This window comes from Asterias amurensis, chromosome 1, assembly GCF_032118995.1.
Source record: "Asterias amurensis chromosome 1, ASM3211899v1".
Taxonomy (NCBI): Eukaryota; Metazoa; Echinodermata; class Asteroidea; order Forcipulatida; family Asteriidae; genus Asterias; species Asterias amurensis.
Window position 1 is genome coordinate 3131752 of NC_092648.1, and position 21750 is coordinate 3153501.

Sequence of the window (21750 nt, forward strand, 5' to 3'; positions counted from 1 at the left end):
ATTTTCAAGTTTGCTAACAATCATAATGTTATGGAATGACCTCCCTATAGACATCAAAACTTGATTGATTGATTGATTGACCGATTGATTGCGCCTACCTGAGCTGTCACATCCACCCTCCGGACTCCCGCTAGAGTACATGGTAGCCAGTTTACCATCCAGTATGAATCTAAACCATCCATTACTGCCATTTGACAGCTCTAATGCCGCAGCATCACTCCAGATATACAAGCAATCTCTGCCTCTTGCCATACACCAGTCCTTCCAGTGGTAGGGACGACCGGCTACTATCTCCTTAGCATCCTCCATCTCCTGATCGCCAGTTTCCTAAAAACACACACAAACAAATGTTATTATACACGGTGTCATGGCTGAGTGGTTTAGAGAATCAAAATCGGTGCAAAGCTCCAATGTATTTGCAAATTCAGTAATCATTTTCTATGTTTGTATAACCTGTTGCATCACATATTCACACAAAAAACATAGAGTCTGGACTTTCTGCATGCACAATTTGTATACCGCTCAATTCTATCTGTAGAACTCTGGAATTTAGGTTTCAATTATGACACAAAATGCAAATTTGTCAATATGACTAGCATAGTATCCTGCCTGCCAGTGAGGCCCTGAAAGTTACTAGGTTACTAATTTGTAAACAAAGGTTACATGGTCTACAAGTTCCTTGTTTAGAAGTTTTTTGCAAGTAAAAATTTAACATTAGTTCCAGAACTCCTCACCCATTTCTTTAAACCAAAATGAAATGTTACACAAGCCATTGGGTTTCCCCATAATATTATTACCAATGGTATTAAAGGCAGTGGACACTATTGGTAGTTACTGAAATATAATTATTATCATAAAACCTTTTTTGATTATGAGTAATGGGGAGAGGTTGATAGTATAAAACATTGTGACAAACAGCTCCCTCTGAAGTGACATAGTTTACGAGAAAGAAGTAATTTTCCACGAATTTGATTTCGAGACCTCAAGTTTAGAGTTTGAGGTCTCGAAATCAACCATCTAAAAAAATACACAACTTCGTGTGACAAGGGTGTGTTTTTCTTTCATAGTTATCTCGCAACTCCGACGACCAATCGAGCTCAAATTTTCACAAGTTTGTTATGTCATGCATATGTTGATGTGTACACCAAGTGAGAAGACTGGCCTTTGACAATTACCAATAGTGTCCACTGTTTTGAACAGAAGAAGTTCATGCACCAAATGCTAGCCTAGAGGCCATGCTACTTTGTGGCAGTCTGTGGTACCTATGTAGGCCACGAAATAACTCACAGCACCCACATCGATTGCCATGGTGCCCTGTGCTTTTGCTGTAATGCCTTGTTCTTACACAAATTTAATAGTTCCTTATGAAGGTGCCCCTTACCAGAGTTGAAATATCACATAGATGCATCTGTCCTTACCTGTTTCTTGTCGTGGACCATCGGCCCTTCCTCTTCAATGACTTCAGGAGGACCAGCTAGTGACGAGACTTTACTGAAGATACCCAGCCGTGCAAAGTGATCCAAGAAGAGCTCCTGTCCCTTACGCATGATGTCTTGGATGATCTGTAGAGCTGTCAGGTGACCATCGTCATCATCCTGTATCACATATCAGAAGGCATGACTTTAACATTGGCATTAATAATAACAATACCAACACTTATATAGTGCCTTAATAATGTTGACATGCTCTAGGGCACTGAACATGGCATTAGTAATGGACAAATACAAAAATAAGAAACAGAATTATAACATTAGGAGTAAAAAAAAAAACAGTTAACCTGTTAGTAAACATGTAACTCAATAAATATAAGTTAAGTAGGATTTGAAACTTTGCATGGTGGAAATACGATATAGAAAGGTTTGCGGTAACACCATGTAATGACTATCTCTAATGAGTTGGGGTGGTTCTGAAAAGAACCGTTGGTTTCAACTCTGCCTGAGTTGAAACCAACGGTTCTTTTCAGAACCACCACAACTCATTAGAAATAGTCATTACATGGTGTTACCGCAAACCTTTCTATATAAATAGAAGTATTAAAAATACAAAGGCATTAACAGGCATGATATTTGGTCCTTGGGGCAAAGGTACTGTAGGCACATTTCATTGAGTGTGAGGGCTGACCTACATGTACACAAGGTGTATGCCTTGATAGACCTTTTGGGCTATTTAATCATGATTTTCCCTGAAATTCCCAACTGCGAATAAGAATTAAAAAATCAGACTAAAGTAGAAAGAATTCAGCTTGCATTAACCAGATTTCTTGTGACCCTTAATAATACCAATAAACAGTTGCTACATAGTGTTTACAATGGCACAGTTTCATGAAACTGCTAAGCAGACAATACTACTTAGGGCATTTTTTCACTCAGTGAAAAATGAGTTGGGAACCATTGGTAACAATGTTAACGGTATGAAATTTAAGCAGTAAACCTGTTTTAGCTAAGTAAGATTTATTCTATGCTAAGAAGGTTTTTGGTGCTTACTTTAAATGCAATTGGATGTGAGCAGAGAATGGTGACTGAATGCGCATAATTCCAGGGTAAACAGAGCGTAAATCAGGCCTGGGGACTTTCTGAAACATTGGCTTGGGCTAAGGACTCTGTCTGCTGATGTTCAAACCACCGCATGCAAAATACACACTGCTCATGCCTGAAGGCCGAAATGTGTTTCCGCTGCACATGTAGCACGTAGAGCCTAAGACATAGACGGAGCCCAAGCCAAATTTAAGAAAGGCCCCTAGATGGCACTTAGGAAGAGCTTACCTCATGGTCCAGTACAGCAGCCAAGACTTCAACTAGTACCTGAGTGAAGCAGCCTAACTCCCCAACACACACCTCGCTCAGTAGCGGGCACGGTGTATAGTGAAGCATCTTACGTATCAAAGCAAGGCTAGCTTTCCTGTAGAGTGAAAAACAATAAGATTAAGACATCAAGAGTCATTTCATGGAGCTGCTTAAGCAGAATATATTGCTTAACAGTTTTCTGCTAAGCAAAAATAAGCAGGGTACCAGACCCAGATGATACATGTGACAAGATATTTTGGTTGGTAATCTTATTCTGGTAAGCATAATTTCGTCGTGCTTCGTTAATGTTTGTGCTTTTGAGCAGCTCTATGAAATTGGGCCCTGGAGTCAATTTTATAAAACATTTAACCAGGCATTTTCTGCTACAGGAGAGAAATTATTCCAGGGAAACCAACGCAATCAGGTAGGGACTGAAAACCCAATTTTATAAAACATTTAAGCAGGCATTTTCTGCTACAGGAGAGAAATTATTCCAGGGAAACCAACGCAATCAGGTAGGGACTGAAAACCCAATCTACATAGTGCCCCTGTGTGATTCGAACCAGAGTCCTAGAGGTGGAAGGTCAGGGAAGATACCACTACTGACAGTCAGGTAGGGACTGAAAACCCAATCCACATAGTGCCCCCGTGTGATTCGAACCAGAGTCCTAGAGGTGGAAGGTCAGGAAAGATACCACTACTGACAGTCAGGTAGGGACTGAAAACCCAATCCACATAGTGCACCGGTGTGATTCGAACCAGAGTCCTAGAGGTGGAAGGCAAGGACAGATACCACTACTGACAGTCAGGTAGGGACTGAAAACCCAATCCACATAGTGCCCCGTCGTGATTCGAACAGGGATCCTAGAAGTGGAAAGCGAGGAAAGATACCACTACGCCAACCCGAACACCCAACAGTTGAGAATTCTGTTAAACTAATTTATACCTCTCATAAACAATGCTTCAATACATGCAATAGTTGGGTTGAAGCTAAGGACAGTACCTTATAGAAGGCATCATGGTGTTGTTGTAGACCTGAGCGAAGATAGGCAGAAGTTTGCGGAGGTAGACGGGTGCCATTTCTGGGTCGCCCTTTGGCTCTGCAAAGTCAGACTCCCCCTCTGGCTTAGTGGCTTCTTCCGGGCTTGAGACTGCTGCATCAGATGTGGGTGTTACCGGGACCATCCATTCACCTATGGGGGAGAGACCATCTAATTAGTGGGGTGTTTACATTTGTAGGTCCTTATTCTGTTTGTTACAACATTTCTGAATAACAAAACCAGGCACTTTATGCTGAAATTCATATAGGAATTGTTTGCTCATAAAATAAGTGAGAAAGGAAGCTTGCAAAACCCAAATTTCAATTTTTGTTTAATGATAAATCGCCTCACACTACAAGTCTCAACGACCACTTGAAGGTGATGACTACACTTAACCGATTTGGGGCAGCCAACCCAAATCTACTTTCATGAGGGGCACATTGCCACCTACTCCTGGGGCAGAAACAGAGTTACCCCATTCACAGTCTATAAAGATGAAGGCATGGGTATCATTTGCTAGGAGCCTGGCTGGTAGAGCAGCATGCACTACCTTCCCAACTGAGTGCAAGTAATTGTCAAAAATTTGAATGGTTGCTGTGCCACAGTTGTGCCACTCTCACCTAGAAGTTTCTCTGGTCCCTTCAAATTGGTGCCTAGTGTTCCAACCATACTTTTAGCATTACTTTACCAGAGCTTAAAAAAGTTATTAAAATTATTTATCAATTATCATAATTTGTTGCTTACCAGGTGATTGAAGTATCTGCATGACCTCTCGGTGACCTTCATCGTTCCTCTCTCTAGCTTTGTCTAGAGGAGTTTTACCGTCCTCATCTCGCAGATCTGGATTGGCACCGTGTCGTAGAAGAGTCTGATAACAAATATAAAAAATTTTAAAAAACAGTCAGTTTCCCTTGCGGCTTATTATTTGATATCTAAAGAAACAAAATTAGTGCGATTCCCTGGCTGATGCTTTCCAGGCTGTATTAAAACTTGGGTATGATCCCTGGCTACATGGTCGTATGGCTGCTGACTGGGGGTTAGATAGCTCAGTTGGTAGAGCGCTGGCACGTTTATCCGGCAGTCGTCAGTTCAATTCCCACTCATAGTCAATTTTTATCCTTTTATAGTTTAGACATTTATTCCAATATTGGCAACAACAAACAAATGTATAAAATGTAATTTAACCATTACATACAAACTACAACATCAATTGAAACATCATTATTACATGTACATGGTTATGATACTCTGTTAACGTTATTACCAATATGCAAGGAAAATGTGAACCATAGTGCTTTTCCATATTTTCCCTGAGACAGACAAGACTTGGACTGGAAAAGGACAGACTGACAGATGACACCAGACAGATAAATAAATAGATACTATTGGCTTTGTGAATACATGTTTAAGAAGTACATTTTAAGTTTTCCTGAGAAACTTTCAAGCAGGAGGGATTGCTTTATGCCGGTTTGAAGGATAGTGCTGTGAAGATGACCTCTGACTTCTCTATGATTAAACCCAAATCACAAAGAAACTTTCAAACATTTTCATTCTAACAATCCTTTGAATGTCTGTTATCAGCGGTTGTAAGAAAATGAAACATCCTGAAAAATGGACAGCAATTTTCTGTTGGTCTGTAGATGAAGAGTCCTGATTTTACATAATGTTACATATTAAGAGGTTTACAGCGAATGAAAGATGGGAGAGACTTTGAAGGAAATTACCTTGGCTACTTGGGGTCGCCCAAAGCAGGCTGCATAGTGCAGTGAAGATGACCTCTGACCTCGATTGACATCAGCTCCTCGTTCACATAAAAACTCAACCTTTGATATTAAACAGAGCATGAACATCAATCAGTTAACATGAACTACATGCAGAAAACTCTCAATTATTATGCAAAACACTTCACTTCCAAGAAATGTGGTTATGTAAAAAGTTAGTTATTTTTTTCGAGCTCAAATTTGAATCCCAGAAGCTTCGCTGCAGTAACACTTCTCAGATTGTGTATTTCTATATAAGGAATTCTTTTTCATGCATGGACATATTTGTATGACTTTATTGTATACATCTACATTATACAGGTTTTAAAACAATCGAACAGCCCCCAAAACCAAATGTATAATTTGCCTTTAAAGACAGTGGACACTATTGGTAATTGTCAAAGATCAGTCTTCTCACTTGGTGTATCTCAACAAACCTGTGAAAATTTGAGCTCAATCGTTCGTCGAAGTTGCAAGATAATAATGAAAGAGAAAAAACACCCTTGTCACACGAAGTTGTGTGCTTTCAGATGCTTGATTTCGATACCTCAAATTCTAAATCTGAGGTCTCCAAATCAAATTCGTGTAAAATTACTTCTTTCCCTTTTACTTCAGAGGGAGTCATTTTTCACAATGTTTTATACTATCAACAGCTCCCCATTACTCGTTACCAAGTAAGGTTTTATACTAATAACTATTTTGAGTAATTACCAATAGTGTCCACTGCCTTTAAACAAACAGTGGACAGAAATTGAAACATGTTCTTACCATTTCCTGAGTTCCAAAAGCAGACGCCCAGTTTAGAAGCGTCTGGCCAACGTCATCCATGTAGTTAACTTCCACTGTCAAAATAAAGAAAAGAGAAAGAAAGAACTTTATATTAAAGGAGAAAGTTCAGGAAGATAAATTAGTAAACAAAGCAAGAAAGTGGTTTAATTAAATTTTGATCAAAAAGTTCTTGGATAAAACAGTTCAAAGCAGTCCCAAGCAAACAGAGAAATAGTTTCATCTTGAAAAGTAAAGTCTGTCCCGAGCCAATATAGCTCATCAGTTTGGTGTTTATATATCCAGTTTCCTCGGCATTAAATGACTAAGAATATTTCTATTTCCCCTGGACAGGGCCCAATTTCATGGCTCTGCTTACCGTAAGCACAGAATCGGTGCTTACGAAAGCAAGACATTCTGTGGTTACGGCAAGCAGATTTCACGGGTTAGCGGTAAATTTTTGCTTCTGCGCGTGCATACTTCACTTTATTAGGCATTCTACGCTTACAAGGCTAGCGCAGAAATTCAGTGCTTGCACGTCAAGCGGGGAATCGTGATCTTAAGCGCAGAATTCGGAGGTAAGCAGAGCCATGTTATTGGGCCCTGGTTGCCAGGTACCCATTTGTACTCCTGGGTGGAGAGAACCAAGTATGGTAAAGTGCCTTGCTCAAAAGACACAAGTCTCGCAACTTAGCAGGCCAGGATTCGAACCCATATTCTGTAAATTACAGAACTTTAGTCCTTGCCCTAGCCATTTGGCTACGACACCCCATGATGCGATTTGGGCAGCGAACAGTTTCTCTTGTATAGCAGAGTAAAATGCTATGCAGAATGTATCAGTTGCTATTCAAAAATCATCATTTTCTACCCAATATTACAATTCAGTGTGCAAAAACTTGTTCAGTCGAAACATTTTGCTATGCAAAAATGCAGGATGAAATCGTTCCCTGGATTTGGGTAAATCGAAAGGTTTCTGTGCAGTTACACCATCACTGGTTCCCTTACCGCCAGTATCTATAGCATCTATGAGAGCGTCGGTATCCTTGCTTCGTATGCAATCAATGAGATGACGATGTGAGCGTTCCCCAGCACTATCAAGACGTCGTATGCCACTCATGGTGCGCGTCGTGGTGCCGATGTTGGACTTGGGTAAGGCTGTCCGACCCTCAAACAGTAATACAAGAAGAAGATCTACCAATCGCATGGTGTCTAAAACACACCTGGACAGAAGGACAAAGAAATAAACAAACAATTGTCAGTCAAAGTCTACTGTATACTCCCCAGGGAGCTGAGATGGTTTAAGGAATGATTTAAGGCCCAGTGACCAGGGGTAATAATGTGTAAGCGCTTTGAGAAGCCCTTCGGGTGTGAAAAGTGCTATAAAAACTGGTTGCTATTATTATTATTATTAAGTCAATAGAAATACTTTTTAAACCATTCTCTTTTTAGTATTGTTTGAAGCTTTACATGGAGTGGATAAATAGGAAGAAACTATTTGTTTATAGTTTCTTCCTACTATTTATTTATAGTTTCTTCCAACATTCTCTTTTCAATTGTGCTTTTTAAACTATTGACTGAATTTTGGCTTTTTACTTGCTGTTGACACTGTGCAAATCAGTCTCCTCACTTGGTGTATTTCATGCATTTATAAAATAACAAACCTGTGAAAATTTGAACACAATTGGTCGCCGAAGTCGCGAGGGGATAATGGAAGAAAAAACACCCTTGTCGCACAAGTTGTGTGCTTTCAGATGCTTGAATTCGAGACCTCAGCTGAGGGCTCAAAATCAATTCAAATATTTTAGTGAGAAATTACTTCTTTCTCAAAAACTACAAGTATGTTACTTCAGAGGGAGCCGTTTCTCACAATGTAATTACCAATAGTGTCTAGTACCTTTAAATAAAAACTTATTTGCACCATAAAACAATCTTTGAATTACATCCTAGCTATAAACACTTTCCGTCTCTCAAAATATTTTTACAATAATAATTTTCTTTGCATTGAATTTAAAATTGATTTCCAGGAATTAAAGACCCCGTCTGACCCTAGGAAATTGAATTACTTTGCAAGCGATTCAGAAAGCTTCGAAGGACTTCAAGTGTTAACGTTATTCATGGGAGAAGCTGCATCAATGAATCTAACTCAATAATCTCCAATGCCGATTGAATACCCTGGGAGTATTAATCTACTCATGAATATAAGTAAAAGAGGAGGTGTGTGTTTTTTTTTCTCCCAAAGACGATCAGGGCCCTATTTTTTAGAGCACAAAAAGTAGCTTAGCGCAGAAAAATTATGCATACCAGACCAGGGTAATCAGCCAAGGTACCATCTCACATGAACAATTTGTCAGTGGTATCCTGTTTATTTCTGCTAAGCAGACAGTTGCTCAAAAATATTTTCTGTTTAAAAATAAGCAGGGAACCAGTCACCAAGCGAAGACATGATACAGTGTACATGTGATTTGGATCCTAACCTTTTCCTGCTTAGTCAAAATTGTTTTGTGCTAAGCTGAAGGTGATATCTAATGTACATACAGAGCAATCCTCAATTAGTAAAACAAGCCAAAGGCCTTGAACTTCACTTTAGTGGGGGCAAGGCAATTTTTTTGTTCTCTGGTTATGAGGAAAATGTGAATTTGTATTTGAACTTTTCAAATGTAGTCTGATGAATTCAAATTTACGTGGCAACTTGCCATTAAGCACGTCATCGTACCGGACAATTTTCAAATCTAACACCCAAATGACTTTGGCCTTGACCTTCACTTATGAAGAGGCACAGCAATGTTTTCTCTTATAAGAGGCACTCTGTGAGGAAAATGTGAATTTGTATTTTGAGCTTTTGCAAAGGGCACTACAGCACAGGGAACCACGGCAATTGATGAGGTTGCCATGGGTTAATTCAAGGCCTGAGCCCATAAAAGCATGTACCCGCTTCTTAAGTACATGCAAGTACATAATTGAAATTATAATCAATACTTTCTCAGACAAGAGTCTTTCCAAGGAGGATCATCCGCAAAATGTTTATTTTGAAAAGCATGAGTTAATGGGAAGAAATCAATGTGCAGGATTGAGGAAGTGGATATAAATTGCCAGTAGGTTTTAGTCTAATGAGGCGCACTAATGTAGAGCTTGGGGACTGGAAAGGAGCCGAGGAAGTGAACCCAATTTAATACATGTACTTGAACTACACTTTTAAGTGCACTTGTCCTGAAATAACATTCAAGAGGTGCACATCTGGTAATGATAGCTCTTAGCAGATATTTTTCATAGAGATATTCAAGTCAATAAATTAGATGTGTAGAGAAACAAAATTGAAGCAGAAAACCAGCCACTGCCTAAATGGCAATTTTTATGACTAGTCCTTACATTACATGTACTTAGGACTAGTCCTAGGAGATATTAAAAGCTTCTAAAGGCTAGTCCTACATGTAAGTTACTCGTCCTAACTCGAGAGAAGACACGCCTTAACTCTTTGTGAAATCCAACCCAGCAGCTAATTTCAGAAAACGCTAGGATTAACCCTATCATGAGTTAGTACGAGTAACTCCTCCTAACATAGGACGGGTTCAATGCATCCAAACGTCTTCAGATACAGCACTGAACTCGTCCTAAGATTAATCCTAAGTTACAGAAGAGTTCGGTGAAATTGGCGGCTACTCCCATACTGAATTTTACACACCCCCACCAAAAGTCTTCACAAAAGTATGCTGCTTTGCGCTGGATGAAAGAAGTTTTAATGAAATCACTGTTGGGAACTAAAGGCCTTATTTATAATTCCCTTAATCATTGTGAAGGTGACTTGTACACGGTGTGATATTAGATAAATCCTTTTCCGCGTAACTGGCTTAGCCTGTGCAGGAAACACAACTTACATTACCTGTAAACACATTATTGTAGGTTGGCCTCAACCCAGGCCTCACAATACAGGACATTAAAACACTAATGTACCTCCATAGAATGATTTCCTCTCGCTAACAAAATCCCAGGCAATACAGTAATTCAACACCAGATTTTCAAGTTCTTGGTACACTGGATGTATCAAGTGTCATGGTATACAAATGTATAGTAATGTAGGTTTCATTTACTATAATTGGCACATGTATGTAAACTTAAAATGCTCTCATGTAATGTTTCATTCAAAAAGAGATTTAGAATTTTTACATGTATATTGAATGATTTCACTCCGATGTAATTGGTTGACACACTTTATTGTTTTTATTTATTATTTTAATTTCATAATGGCCCCAAATGATCAGACTACACTGGATGGGCTATGGTCTGCAATAAATAAACAAATAAATGAAGTTACTGAACAAGAGCAGAGCACAATGTTTCTATGTTTTGGGTTCTGAGACCCAACACAAAAGTGATTTGACTGCATCCTCGAAAGGGCAAGGCACTTTCTTTTTTAGTGAAGGGCACCTCTATTAGGCCATGGCCATACTTGCTAAAATGTATAAATAATCTCATCTTGTTCCGACCCCTGTGGGTCTAAGAGTACTTGGCGGGTTTTAAAGCATTCGCACAACATCGGTAAACAGTGTTGTCCAAAAGCCCACACTTCATGTATCACAACTTATATATAAAATAACAAGCCTGTGAAAATTTAGGCTCAATCAGTCATCGCAGTTGGGAGAAAATAACGGGAAAACCTACCCTTGTTTCCGCACATTTCGCCGTGTCATGACATGTGTTTAAAATTAATCCATTATTCTCGATATCGAGAATTTATAATTGTTTTAATGTTTTCTCAACAAGTAAAGCATTTCATGGAACAATATTTCAAGGGAAGTCTTTCACCACTACCTTCTTGAAACCCTTTAAGTTAAGTTGTAAATCTGTGTAATTTTTGTTCTGTTCAGAAAGTGTCCAATGGCTTTAACAGAATAATTGCTGGAGATTCAGATTCCAAAAGTTCTCAGCAAGAACGCCAGTCTTGAGTAATTAGCAAACAAACAATGCACTGTTGGGCACATGACCTTTAACAAAATGTTCGCGGTGTGTCATTTTTTTTTTTTTTAGCAAACTTTGTTTCATTGCAAAATTTTAAAATTTACCCAGAATAGCTCAGGCACAAATTTTGAACACCGCGCGATCTTTGTCATTCAACCACAATTATCAGCACTTGTTCTGAAATATGCTGTACGAAGAGGTTTCATCCAGAGAATAAAAGGGCAAGTTCAAAGTAGCGTTCTGCTAGATCTTAACTTCTGTCTGAAGTGAAACTTCAAAAACTTGGGGAAGAAAGTCAAAAAATGTAAGATCAGAATTTCTTGTGACAAAGCCAGAAAATGCCATTTATAGCTGATGTCACAACTTAAAGGCAGTGGACACTATTGGTAATAACTCAAAATAATTATCAGCATAAAACCTTACTTGGAAACAAGTAATGGGGAGAGGTTGGTGGTATAAAACATTGTGAGAATCGGCTCACTCTGAAGTGACGTAGTTTTTGAGACAGAAGTAATTTTCCATGAATTTGATTTCAAGACCTCAGAGTTAGATTTTAAGGTCTAAAAATCAAGCATCTGAGAGCACACAACTTCATGTGGCAAGGGTACTTTTTCTTCCGTTATTATCAAAGGAGTCAAGTGTCTTTAAACAAACTCTCCTTTCTGCTAATGACCGGCAGTGCGGTTGCTAATATATATGTAGGTTCATGGAAATTGTGACATTTAAAATAAGAAACTAAACGGAAGTAAGTCTTACCTCTCATCTCCCTGCAAAGCTTTCTCAATTGCATCTGGAAGCTCTGATCTGAGTAAGTCCTGTTGGTAGGAAAACAAAGCAAAAACAATGCGTCACATCTCTTTATCTGCAACTTCAATGGAAGGTATTAGTCTGGTAATCACTCTTAAAGGCACTGGACACTATTGGTAAATACTAAAAATAATTGTTAGCATAAAAACTTGGTAACCAGCAACGGAGACATGTAGCTGTTGATTGTATAAAACATTGTGAGAAACGGCTCCCTCTGAAGTAACGTAGTTTTTGAGAAAGAGGTAACTTCTCACACAAATAATAAGACTTCAGCTGAAGCCTTTTATTATGCATCTGAAACCACACAAAGTAGGCCTATTGCAACAAAGGTGTTTTCTTTCATTATTCTGTTGACCAATTGAGCCAAAATGTTTACAGGTTTGTTATTTGATGCATATGTTGGGATACACCAAGTGAGAATACTGGTCTTTGACGATAAAAACCTTTCGTTAAAAGCCTAGAGCATCAGCGTTTCAAAGTACATATAGGATTTTGAGAAACATTTCACTTCTCAGTATAATCTCAGAAAATCACTCACATGCGTGACGCTCGGGGATCCTCTGCACAAGGTTGACAAGAGACTGATGACGGTGGAGATGTTAGGGTTACCCTTTGCATCCGGGGTGGTCCCTGCTGCCCCGGCTGTCTTTGTTCCCGTTGCCATGGCTGCAGTCATGCCACAATTGGCCAATCTTTCTAAGAGCTCCTCGGGCAGGCCGTGCTTGGCTAATGGAAGGGGGTCCACTCCGCGGCGGGTAAAGCGATCGGCTAATGAGGCAAAACAGCGTAGTGAGCCGTCGGCGACCTGGTAAACAAACATATAGGAGATGATGTCGTCATAAAGATAAGTAACCACAGGGGAATCAAGCTTGCCTATTAGATCCATCCATTATGTGATTCAACTCTTTTGTTTATATCAAAATAAAAGGAGAATTTACGCACTTAAGTCTGTTTTTCTGTAAATGTGTTGGATAAACAGAAGCACTCGGAAAGTTCACTGCAATCTGACATTTTATCTGTATAGCGCGAGAAGAAATTATATCATTGACCTTTCATGTTGTATGATGAATGTTACAAAACAAAAGTGCAAAATACAAAGCGGAAGTGTTAGTGTTAAGTTTCCTGAATGAAAACACCAGCAATCCAACTGAATTTTTATTTTGTTTGACATTGTATGTAGCTGTACACAAATTCCTATTTACAGGCAATGTCTTTAATTGAGTTTAATTTAACTACAAGTATTTTATAGGCCTATTCTTCATTTTCAATTGTATAATTCTTTTTGTATAGACGCCTTGATCGGTTTGCTGGAGAAGAGGGCATTATAAATCCATATTATTATTATTACTTATATGGCAGATTATTCGACCTTAGCAGAGTGGGCCAACCGATGGCAGCGAACCTTACGGGTTGGAGTGACTTACACCTTTGACGTTAACAAAAAAGATATCATACTTGACTCACATGTGAATCTTCATGCTTGAGCAGTGTAGATAAGGACTCCACGCAGGTCTCTAGAGACAGGTCACTGGGTTCCATCTTGCCACACAGCCTGGACACCACGGCCATGGCGGAGTGAAGAGTATCCTTATGTACCTGGCTGCCATTATCACGTATGAACGACAACACACAGTGGAGTCCACCTGCCTCAAAGATGGAGCCTGATTCACGAGTACACATCAACTCAAGGACCTAGGATAAACACAAGGGGAGGAAATCAAACGATAATTTACTCCATTAAATTCCACTATGTCAGAAAATCTGCCTAAAATATAAAATAATAATATTAATAATAGCTTTTATTTATGTAGTGCTTACATGCAAGTTGTAACACAGGATTTCTAAGCGCGGGATCGGGCCAGTATACCCTGTTTTTGAAAGGGCAAGGGCAGGAAGGCATTTTCTCTTTGGTAAAGGGCACCCTATGAGGAAGTTGTAAATTTCTACTTTCTACTTTGTTTGAGCACGTTTAAGGTACATGTACAACAATTATTAATGACCAAAAGCAGTGTACACAATACATACACACAGCTCTGTTGCAGTCACTCTTGTGGATGAACATTCCTTTTTTTCTGTACACTTAAATTTAATTCTACAACACTGTAAAAAATCACTGTGTGGACATAGTGTGTTAAGTCCACAGAGTGTTTCAGGTCCCTGCATTATGTGTACCTCTTCTGTTCTCAGGTCCATACTTCGTATAGCATTAAAACATTTGTATAAAACACAATTACAAGTGATGTATAGTATTCATCTAATGAACCAATACATTTCCTTGCTTGCCAAAATGTGCATACAAGTACATGGGCGAGCAATGTATATATAATAATTTTTGGGACAAATCGAAACTACATTAAGTTCTATGAATTTAATTTAAATAATTTGTAACACATTTCCACTTGACATGCTTCAACACATTTATCAAACAGTACTTCCTGTTAAAAGAATTATTTACAATTGCAATATAAATCAAAATGAGGGTACGAAACAGGGAAGCTTTTTTGTTTACGCATGTACTCACACAATTCAAGAGGAATTTCCCCTGGAGTTTGTGTAGTTTTACATGATGAGAATAATAATTTAGTTTTGTTAGGTTGGATAGGAGCTTGTAATGGAGTATGAAAAGTTAACAGCATTATACAGGCACATGTGTATTGAGGTACATGTTGTAGCTTCCTGAACTAACATGAAACACCCACAAGTCAATGTGTACATTTAACTGTACCAGCAGCTCCTGTATTAAGATAATAAGTGGCTTCTTATATATAGGGCTCACATCCGCCACTCAGTGGCACTTGTGGTGCTCCAACATTTTACACGCATGCTACATGTATGTCAGCCCACACGCAGTCTATGTAGTGCCAGTTAGTTTTAATTAAAATTTCTACTACCGAACATGTACACCAAATAAAATAAAATACTGGTGTTGTATTTTATTCCTTCAGCAATTTCATTCATTCATCAATGGTTTTGTTCTGCTTGATCAGCAGAGTATGGGTTCAAGTCACAGTCGTGACACTTGTGCCCTTAAAGCAAGACACTTAACCATTGCTTCGTCCTTCAGATGAGACGTAAAGCCGTTGGTCCTGTGTGTTGTGTAGCGCACATAAAATTACCCACAGCACTGATGGAAAAGAGAGGGGTTCGCCCCAGTGTTTCTGGTTTGCTTGGCAGCACATTGCGACACAGCACCTTGTACACCCTTACATGGTACGTAAAACAAAGGTAGATCTCATAATTCAAAACGTAGTCCCACATACCTTGCAGGAAAAGTTAAAACACCTTGAGCGTCATTGAGTGACGGATAGCGCACTGTAAATAGCCACCATTATCGTAATCATTATCATTATACATGAGCCTAAACCCTCACCTTAATACACTGTTCTGCTAGGTCTTTACTGGTTCTAGACGACAGCTCCACCACAACCAGGCGGTTGCATAGAGCCTTAATAGCGCCATCGACTGCGACGATGCGTCTCGTGCACTCTGCCGATACATCCAGGTAGTAGGTGATAGCCCGGGCAGTCACTTCTAAGACATTATCAGGGGCATGCTCATCAAGGAAGATACGACATAGGGCAGGCAAGAAGGTTCTTGGCGGGCAACTAGAAGGGGAGGAACGAAAAAATATATAAACATGGGATGAGAGAAAAAATCAAATTGTCCTCATTTGGATGTGAACCCAATACCCCTGACACTCCAGGCAGATGCTCTACCAACTGAGCTATGAGGCACCGGGGTTTACTCCCTCAGGTTTTCCCCAGAGTAAGAACCACATTTTTCTCATGATGTTTAACAGGGCAAAGTAACAAACACAATGTTTGGTATGGTGCCTAGTGAAATAACCAAACATGGGATCCGGGATAAGAGAAAAATCAAATGGTCCTCATTGTTATTTTTGAACCCAAGACCCCTGACACTCCAGGCAGATGCTCTGCCAACTGAGCTATGAGGCACAAAGGTAAATTAATCAAGAAATTATTTACAGGTGGTGTACACGATGGTGTGACAAGTTGCAAATATACAAACTGCTATTGAAATAAAAAAATTCTTAACAAAATCAGATTCAGCTTAAAAAGAAACAGCTTTGCAACTTTTAAAATAAATAAGATACATAACTGTATCAGCATTTAAAGAATACCCTGCTCAATGAGGTCATTAAATTTATAATCAGAGTCCAACAGTTTGGGTGTTGAGTTGCCATTAGGGATAGATGTTGTTAGCGTGAGGAAGGCTTTCCCAGTGTTAACTAACTGAAAATTATGAAACTCTGAATAAAAGTGTCAGTTTTTCAAAGACAAAAATGTCTGTAATTTGTCTGTAATTTGTTATTATTCACCCATTTCATTACAATATTCAAAACAAAGGAGCAATTTAGTTTATTTTAATTTATTGCTCCTTTGTTTTGAATTTGTAAAGAAATGGATGAATGAGGCTGTGGCAGGCCTGATGATACTTCATGGAGGCAACGGGCGTGACTGCCTCCATGTCCCCTGGTCATTGCCTTGGTGCCCTCCAGTTTAGTAATTTACAATTTCTTCAGAGGCTGCCCTTTAACAAGGAGAAAATGTCTTGGTGCCCTTGCCCTTTCAAAAACGAAGCATACAGGCCTACGGGTGTTGACTTTTATTCACTGTCTGTTCACATCTCATCAAAAAGTGGCAAATGACTAATGACGTCTGGCAATACAATAGTGCTGGTTACTCAAGGACTGGAGCCTGGCCTTGGGTAACAAGCCAGTAGTAATGTCATTAGTCATGTATGATCTCAAGACAGTCAAGGGTTTAACAGAATCAACTAAGGACAACAACACAGCTTATTCTGAAGGCTTAAACAGAAATAGCTTTTCGCTTGAATCGTTGTTCACTTAATGCATATTTGTTTGTTCGGTTTTTAAACGAAGGAATTTAAAAACAAATACATTCACTGTATAAGAAACTATAACGATCTGGCCAAACATGCTACCTTTCTTGACTTGTCTACATTTAAAGACACTAGACACTATTGGTATAATTGTCAAAGACCAGTCTTCTCACTTGGTGTACATGTGTATCTCAACATATTTTATGCAAAAAATAACAAACCTGTGAAAATTTGAACTCAATTGGTCGTCGAAATTGTGAGATAATAATGTGAAAGAAAAAACACCCTTGTCACACAAAATTGTGTGCTTTCAGATGCTTGATTTCAAAATCGAGACATCAAAATCTTCTGAGAGCTCGAAATCAAATTTGTGGAAAATTACTTCTTTCTCGAAAAACTACATTAATTCAGAGGGAGCCGTTTTTCACAATGTTTTATACCATCAACCTCTCCCCATTACTCGTTACCAAGTAAGGTTTTATGCTATATATGATTATTTTGAGTAATTACCAAGAGTGTCCACTGCCTTTAAACCCCAAAAAAATCTTAAAGAGACAGAACTTTATCTTCTGGTAACGATTACTTTATAGCTAAGGTATTGGAAAAAAGTGGCAAATTCTAAAAATATAAAAAAATTACATGAACAGTCCTGTAATTCTTAATCCCAATTTTGTTTTATATCAGAGTGCATTTAAATGATAAAAATGAGCCTGATTACATGTAAGTGCATGGCTACACAGGTTGGGTAGTCAAATGTCATCTATGCCCCTCGGCACAGCCACGATCCTGCAAGGTTTTTAAAAATTGCTGTTTTTTGAGACGTCATTTTGTTGAGTTGAGTACGTGTAGTTTGAAGCGTGTCATTTGATCTGGTGTACACCTTCACAATGCCTGTGTTTTTCATTGTGCTAATATTATTACAGTTTTAACTGTACCAACTACATGTAGGTATGAATCACTGATTGGAAACACAGGTGCACAGAGTGTACTGTTACATGTACTAGTGATGTACAATTTACATACGGAGTCATTTTATCATTGGTGGTGAATAATTGTGAAAGAACTGTGCCACAGTACTCAGTACATTGCCAAGATAAGTCATAATAACCTCCAATGCTTTTAGCAGTACACTATTGTACATAAAGTGTAGCCAAACTGTAATTGGACCCTGGTGAACTCTGGAAAAAAAATATGCAATGCTAATGTAAAAATTTAATTTAATAAATTGTAGAACAGGTCTCCATTTTACAGAAACATGTAAATTGTTTTACTGCATACAAAATACAAATTTGTTAAAGAGTTTTATTGAATTTATTCACAGAATGTACATAAATTGCATGACCTGCGTTTGTACCTTCAAGCAGACTATTTTACATGTAAGGCAAAGACCATGTCCTTCTAGTTAGTGTACACATTGTTTGGTTTGGAATGATATTGTACCATTTATATCTAGGCTAATACTTACACAGAACAAACGTAATTTAAGTACGCTTAGTTTTGTACCCAAATTGAGGAATGCCACATTCTCGAGAGGGATTTCCTACTGTACTCGTATGATTTCAAATAAGTTTATGGATGGCTCAGACCGTTGAAAAAATTATTCATAAAAACACTATCAATGGAACATCGTACATGTATGAGTGCAAAAACGTTGTATCTCCTAAAATAACAAACGTTATGCGTGAATTACCAAAGCATCAACCATCTCGCTTTAAATAGCCTGGATTTAAGAACAAAATTGAGATTTTGCTAAATCAAGAATATTATTAATGCTGAATATTGCAATGTTAAAAGGTATGAGTTACTGTGCACTGGATGCAGTGTACAAAATGAAGGCCAACATCTTAGGAATTAGGATGATGTTTTTCATGGAACCCTGCCAATCCGTGCTGCTGCCAAACAAAAAATGATTAATAAGCAGGCCTGGCAATGCCCCCGGTCTTGGCCTTACATTGTAGAACCCCTTCCAGAGTGTCCCATAGACTTTTAGATTTTATAATGGAAGTGCCCTTTGCAAAATGAAAATCGCCTTGCCCTTTCGAAGATGAAATTCCAAGCCTGTCACGGAGCCCTGCCAATCAGTGCTGCTGCCTAAATGAAAATTATTTAAGCATCCACCACATGAAACAAACATCCCATCACAGACGTAGACGGGCCTGATACATGTATAGGGATGTACTTCATGAAAGCATGTACAGTGCTTGTTGTAGGCAGTATTTCCTCCATGCCCCCTGGTCAGTGCCTTGGTGCCCTTGAAGTGCTACAGTAGAAGTTTACAATTTCCTCATTGGGTGCCCTTTACCAAAGAGAAAATGCCTTGGTGCCCTTGCCCTTTCAAAAATGAAGCATACTAGGCCGGCCATCAGATATTTGACCCAACACTGCCAATATTCTACAGCGCTACAACCCTCACATTCTGTAATTAGTTTCAATGTGTATGCAGGCATATGAAACATCTGCTCCTAGCATTGGATATGCACTAAAATGTATTCTACTCATACAGTGTGCACATGAAATGAGCAATCTGTACAGTTGTTTGTTTAGGGTAAAGGTCAGGTCAAATCCCTCAGACTCTGTAATCTGGGAGATTTAAAGGTCTGAAGACATCTTTTGCGCATAATGTGTGCCGTGTAGAATGTATGCACTGAGAGGTACATGTAGAAAGGTACATGTAGCCTACAGATTTGTACAGTACTGTACACAGGCCTGTAGGCCTAATGCTTCATTTTTTAAAAGGGCAAATTGCACTGCATTTTCATCCTATGACTGGAGGAAATTTATGACTGTAAATTTCTACTGTACATGCTGTAACTGAAGCATTTAAAGGGCACCAAGGCAAAGAACAGGGGCATGGAGGCAACCGCCTTCATTGCCTCAGTGAAGTATCAGGCCTGTGTAGAACCACCTACAAAATGAATGATTTGTCTTGTCAGTGCTCACATAATGAAATGCAAATTACCATTTGTAGACCACTGCAATGCCGAGTGAAAATAAAACTCATATTGGGGAATGTTACATAAACCCTGATAAAGAATACCATCAAATTTGTTTGTTTTACTCATCATAAAGATGTGTGCTTTGAAGCAGTAATGAGTGCTTTCCCCTTAGTTCTGCAGAAGAAAAAAAATACAGGCTACTGTACTTGGGTGCAAAAACACTCAGATTAATCCCATCTTGAGTTAGGACAAGCATTAAGTTGTCCTACATATTGTAACTTAGGATGGGTTCAATGCATTCTAAATGTAACTCCCATGGTTACAAAACTTAACTCGTCCTTAGTCCCAAGATTAATCCTTACTTAAAGGAAGAGTCACGGTGAGATCGACGACAGCATTCTTGAGCAGGTGTCTCAACCAGTAGACCAATGAGCATGCTCAGTGATGAGGGGCCAGTTTATGTAAGCTCTTTGTTTATACATTTTATGTATCTAGGCCCTAAAACAAGGCACTTTGTTTCACAATTCAATACGTTTTATTTGCCTGTAAAGAAGAGCTTTTATTTTTAGGGAAAATAATAAAGGCCTGGAATTTCAGGCCTTTTTTCATTTTAAAAAGGGCATTTCCAGGCCTGACCCTGATACTTCATGGAGGCAATGGAGGCAATTACACCTCCATGCCCCTGGTCATTGACTTCATGCCCTTGAATACAAAACAATTTCCTTGTAGGGTGCCCTTTGCAAAGGAGAAAATGCCTTGGTGCCGTTGCCCTTTCAGAAACAAAGCAAACAGGCCTGCACTTCCAGTTGGAAAATCTTTAAGTCTCTATGGGAAACTTTTGAAGGGGCAGTGACCAAGGCCAAGACCAGGGCCCAATTTCATGGCTCTTACCGCCAAACAAATTCTGCGCTTACGATCACGTTTCCCCGCTTACGTGCAAGCGCCGAATTTCTGCGCTAGCCTTGTAAGCGTAGAATGCCTAGTAAAATGGAGTGCGCACGCGCAGAAGCCCAAATTCACCGCTAACCCATGAAATACGCTTGCCGTAAGCACAGAATTCCCTGCTTCTGTAAGCAACGATTCTGTGCTTACGGTAAGCAGCCATGAAATTGGGCCCAGGGCAACAGGGGCCATGGCCTCCGTCAGTCCATGGCCTCCATGTAATTCTAGACCTGATAATGTGTAGCCCATATTTCTTAATAGAATGTTGAACACATTATATCACATTCATATCAATTGTAGTTGATGCTTCAGTTGTCATTTCATTTAAATTTGCCAGGATTATAATTTCCCAGAAGAGCTTGGCGTGGGATGATGTTGAACATAATAATGAATGTCACGACGAATGTACAATCAATCAATTTTTTGTGCACGATCTTAGTTCCCTACAAAACAGGGGGACTCAGAATACTAATTTATTCTTCGAGGCCAAGTAGTGAACTGTCATTCGTGTTTCCCAGGTACTGAGGTCAACAAATTCAATGACAACTCTGGCCAGGAACAGGCTTCAAAATCTATGAGCAAAATATCACACCTTTGGATAATTGCGTATAGGCAATACTCTCAGCCTGAAAAGCTTTAATTGACTGGTTACCCATTCTGACAGTTCTTAACAAAAAGGGTACAGATTTTTGCTATAAGGGGTCAACTCAATCTAAAAATATATTTAGGCCTAATGGGAAAAAATAAGATATTTTCACTTTCTTAAAGCTTGATAACATTCAGCTGAACTATGACCAAGATCAATTAAGTATTTGAAAATATTTTTTTTGCATTTAAAATGTGCACCAAAACCACATAAAATTACACATTGTGTAGCATCGTTATTTTGGTACATGTACTG

At 38.9% G+C, this 21750-nt stretch overlaps 1 protein-coding gene across 3 annotated transcripts in view; it reads right to left on the reverse strand.

Moving 5' to 3' along the window:
* Positions 1-21750, reverse strand: part of LOC139942413 (E3 ubiquitin-protein ligase HECTD1-like) — a 52952-nt gene that overhangs the window by 25835 nt on the left and 5367 nt on the right. For all 3 annotated transcript variants that reach the window (XM_071939248.1, XM_071939247.1, XM_071939246.1), the window contains exons 3-14: positions 15479-15713; positions 13573-13800; positions 12647-12913; positions 12058-12116; positions 7354-7568; positions 6352-6425; positions 5548-5646; positions 4568-4691; positions 3787-3976; positions 2763-2898; positions 1419-1595; positions 99-327 (exon numbers count right to left, since the gene is read on the reverse strand). In XM_071939248.1, the coding sequence (XP_071795349.1) occupies positions 99-327; positions 1419-1595; positions 2763-2898; positions 3787-3976; positions 4568-4691; positions 5548-5646; positions 6352-6425; positions 7354-7568; positions 12058-12116; positions 12647-12913; positions 13573-13800; positions 15479-15713 (2033 nt within the window). The remainder of the gene's footprint in view (positions 1-98; positions 328-1418; positions 1596-2762; positions 2899-3786; positions 3977-4567; positions 4692-5547; positions 5647-6351; positions 6426-7353; positions 7569-12057; positions 12117-12646; positions 12914-13572; positions 13801-15478; positions 15714-21750) is intronic.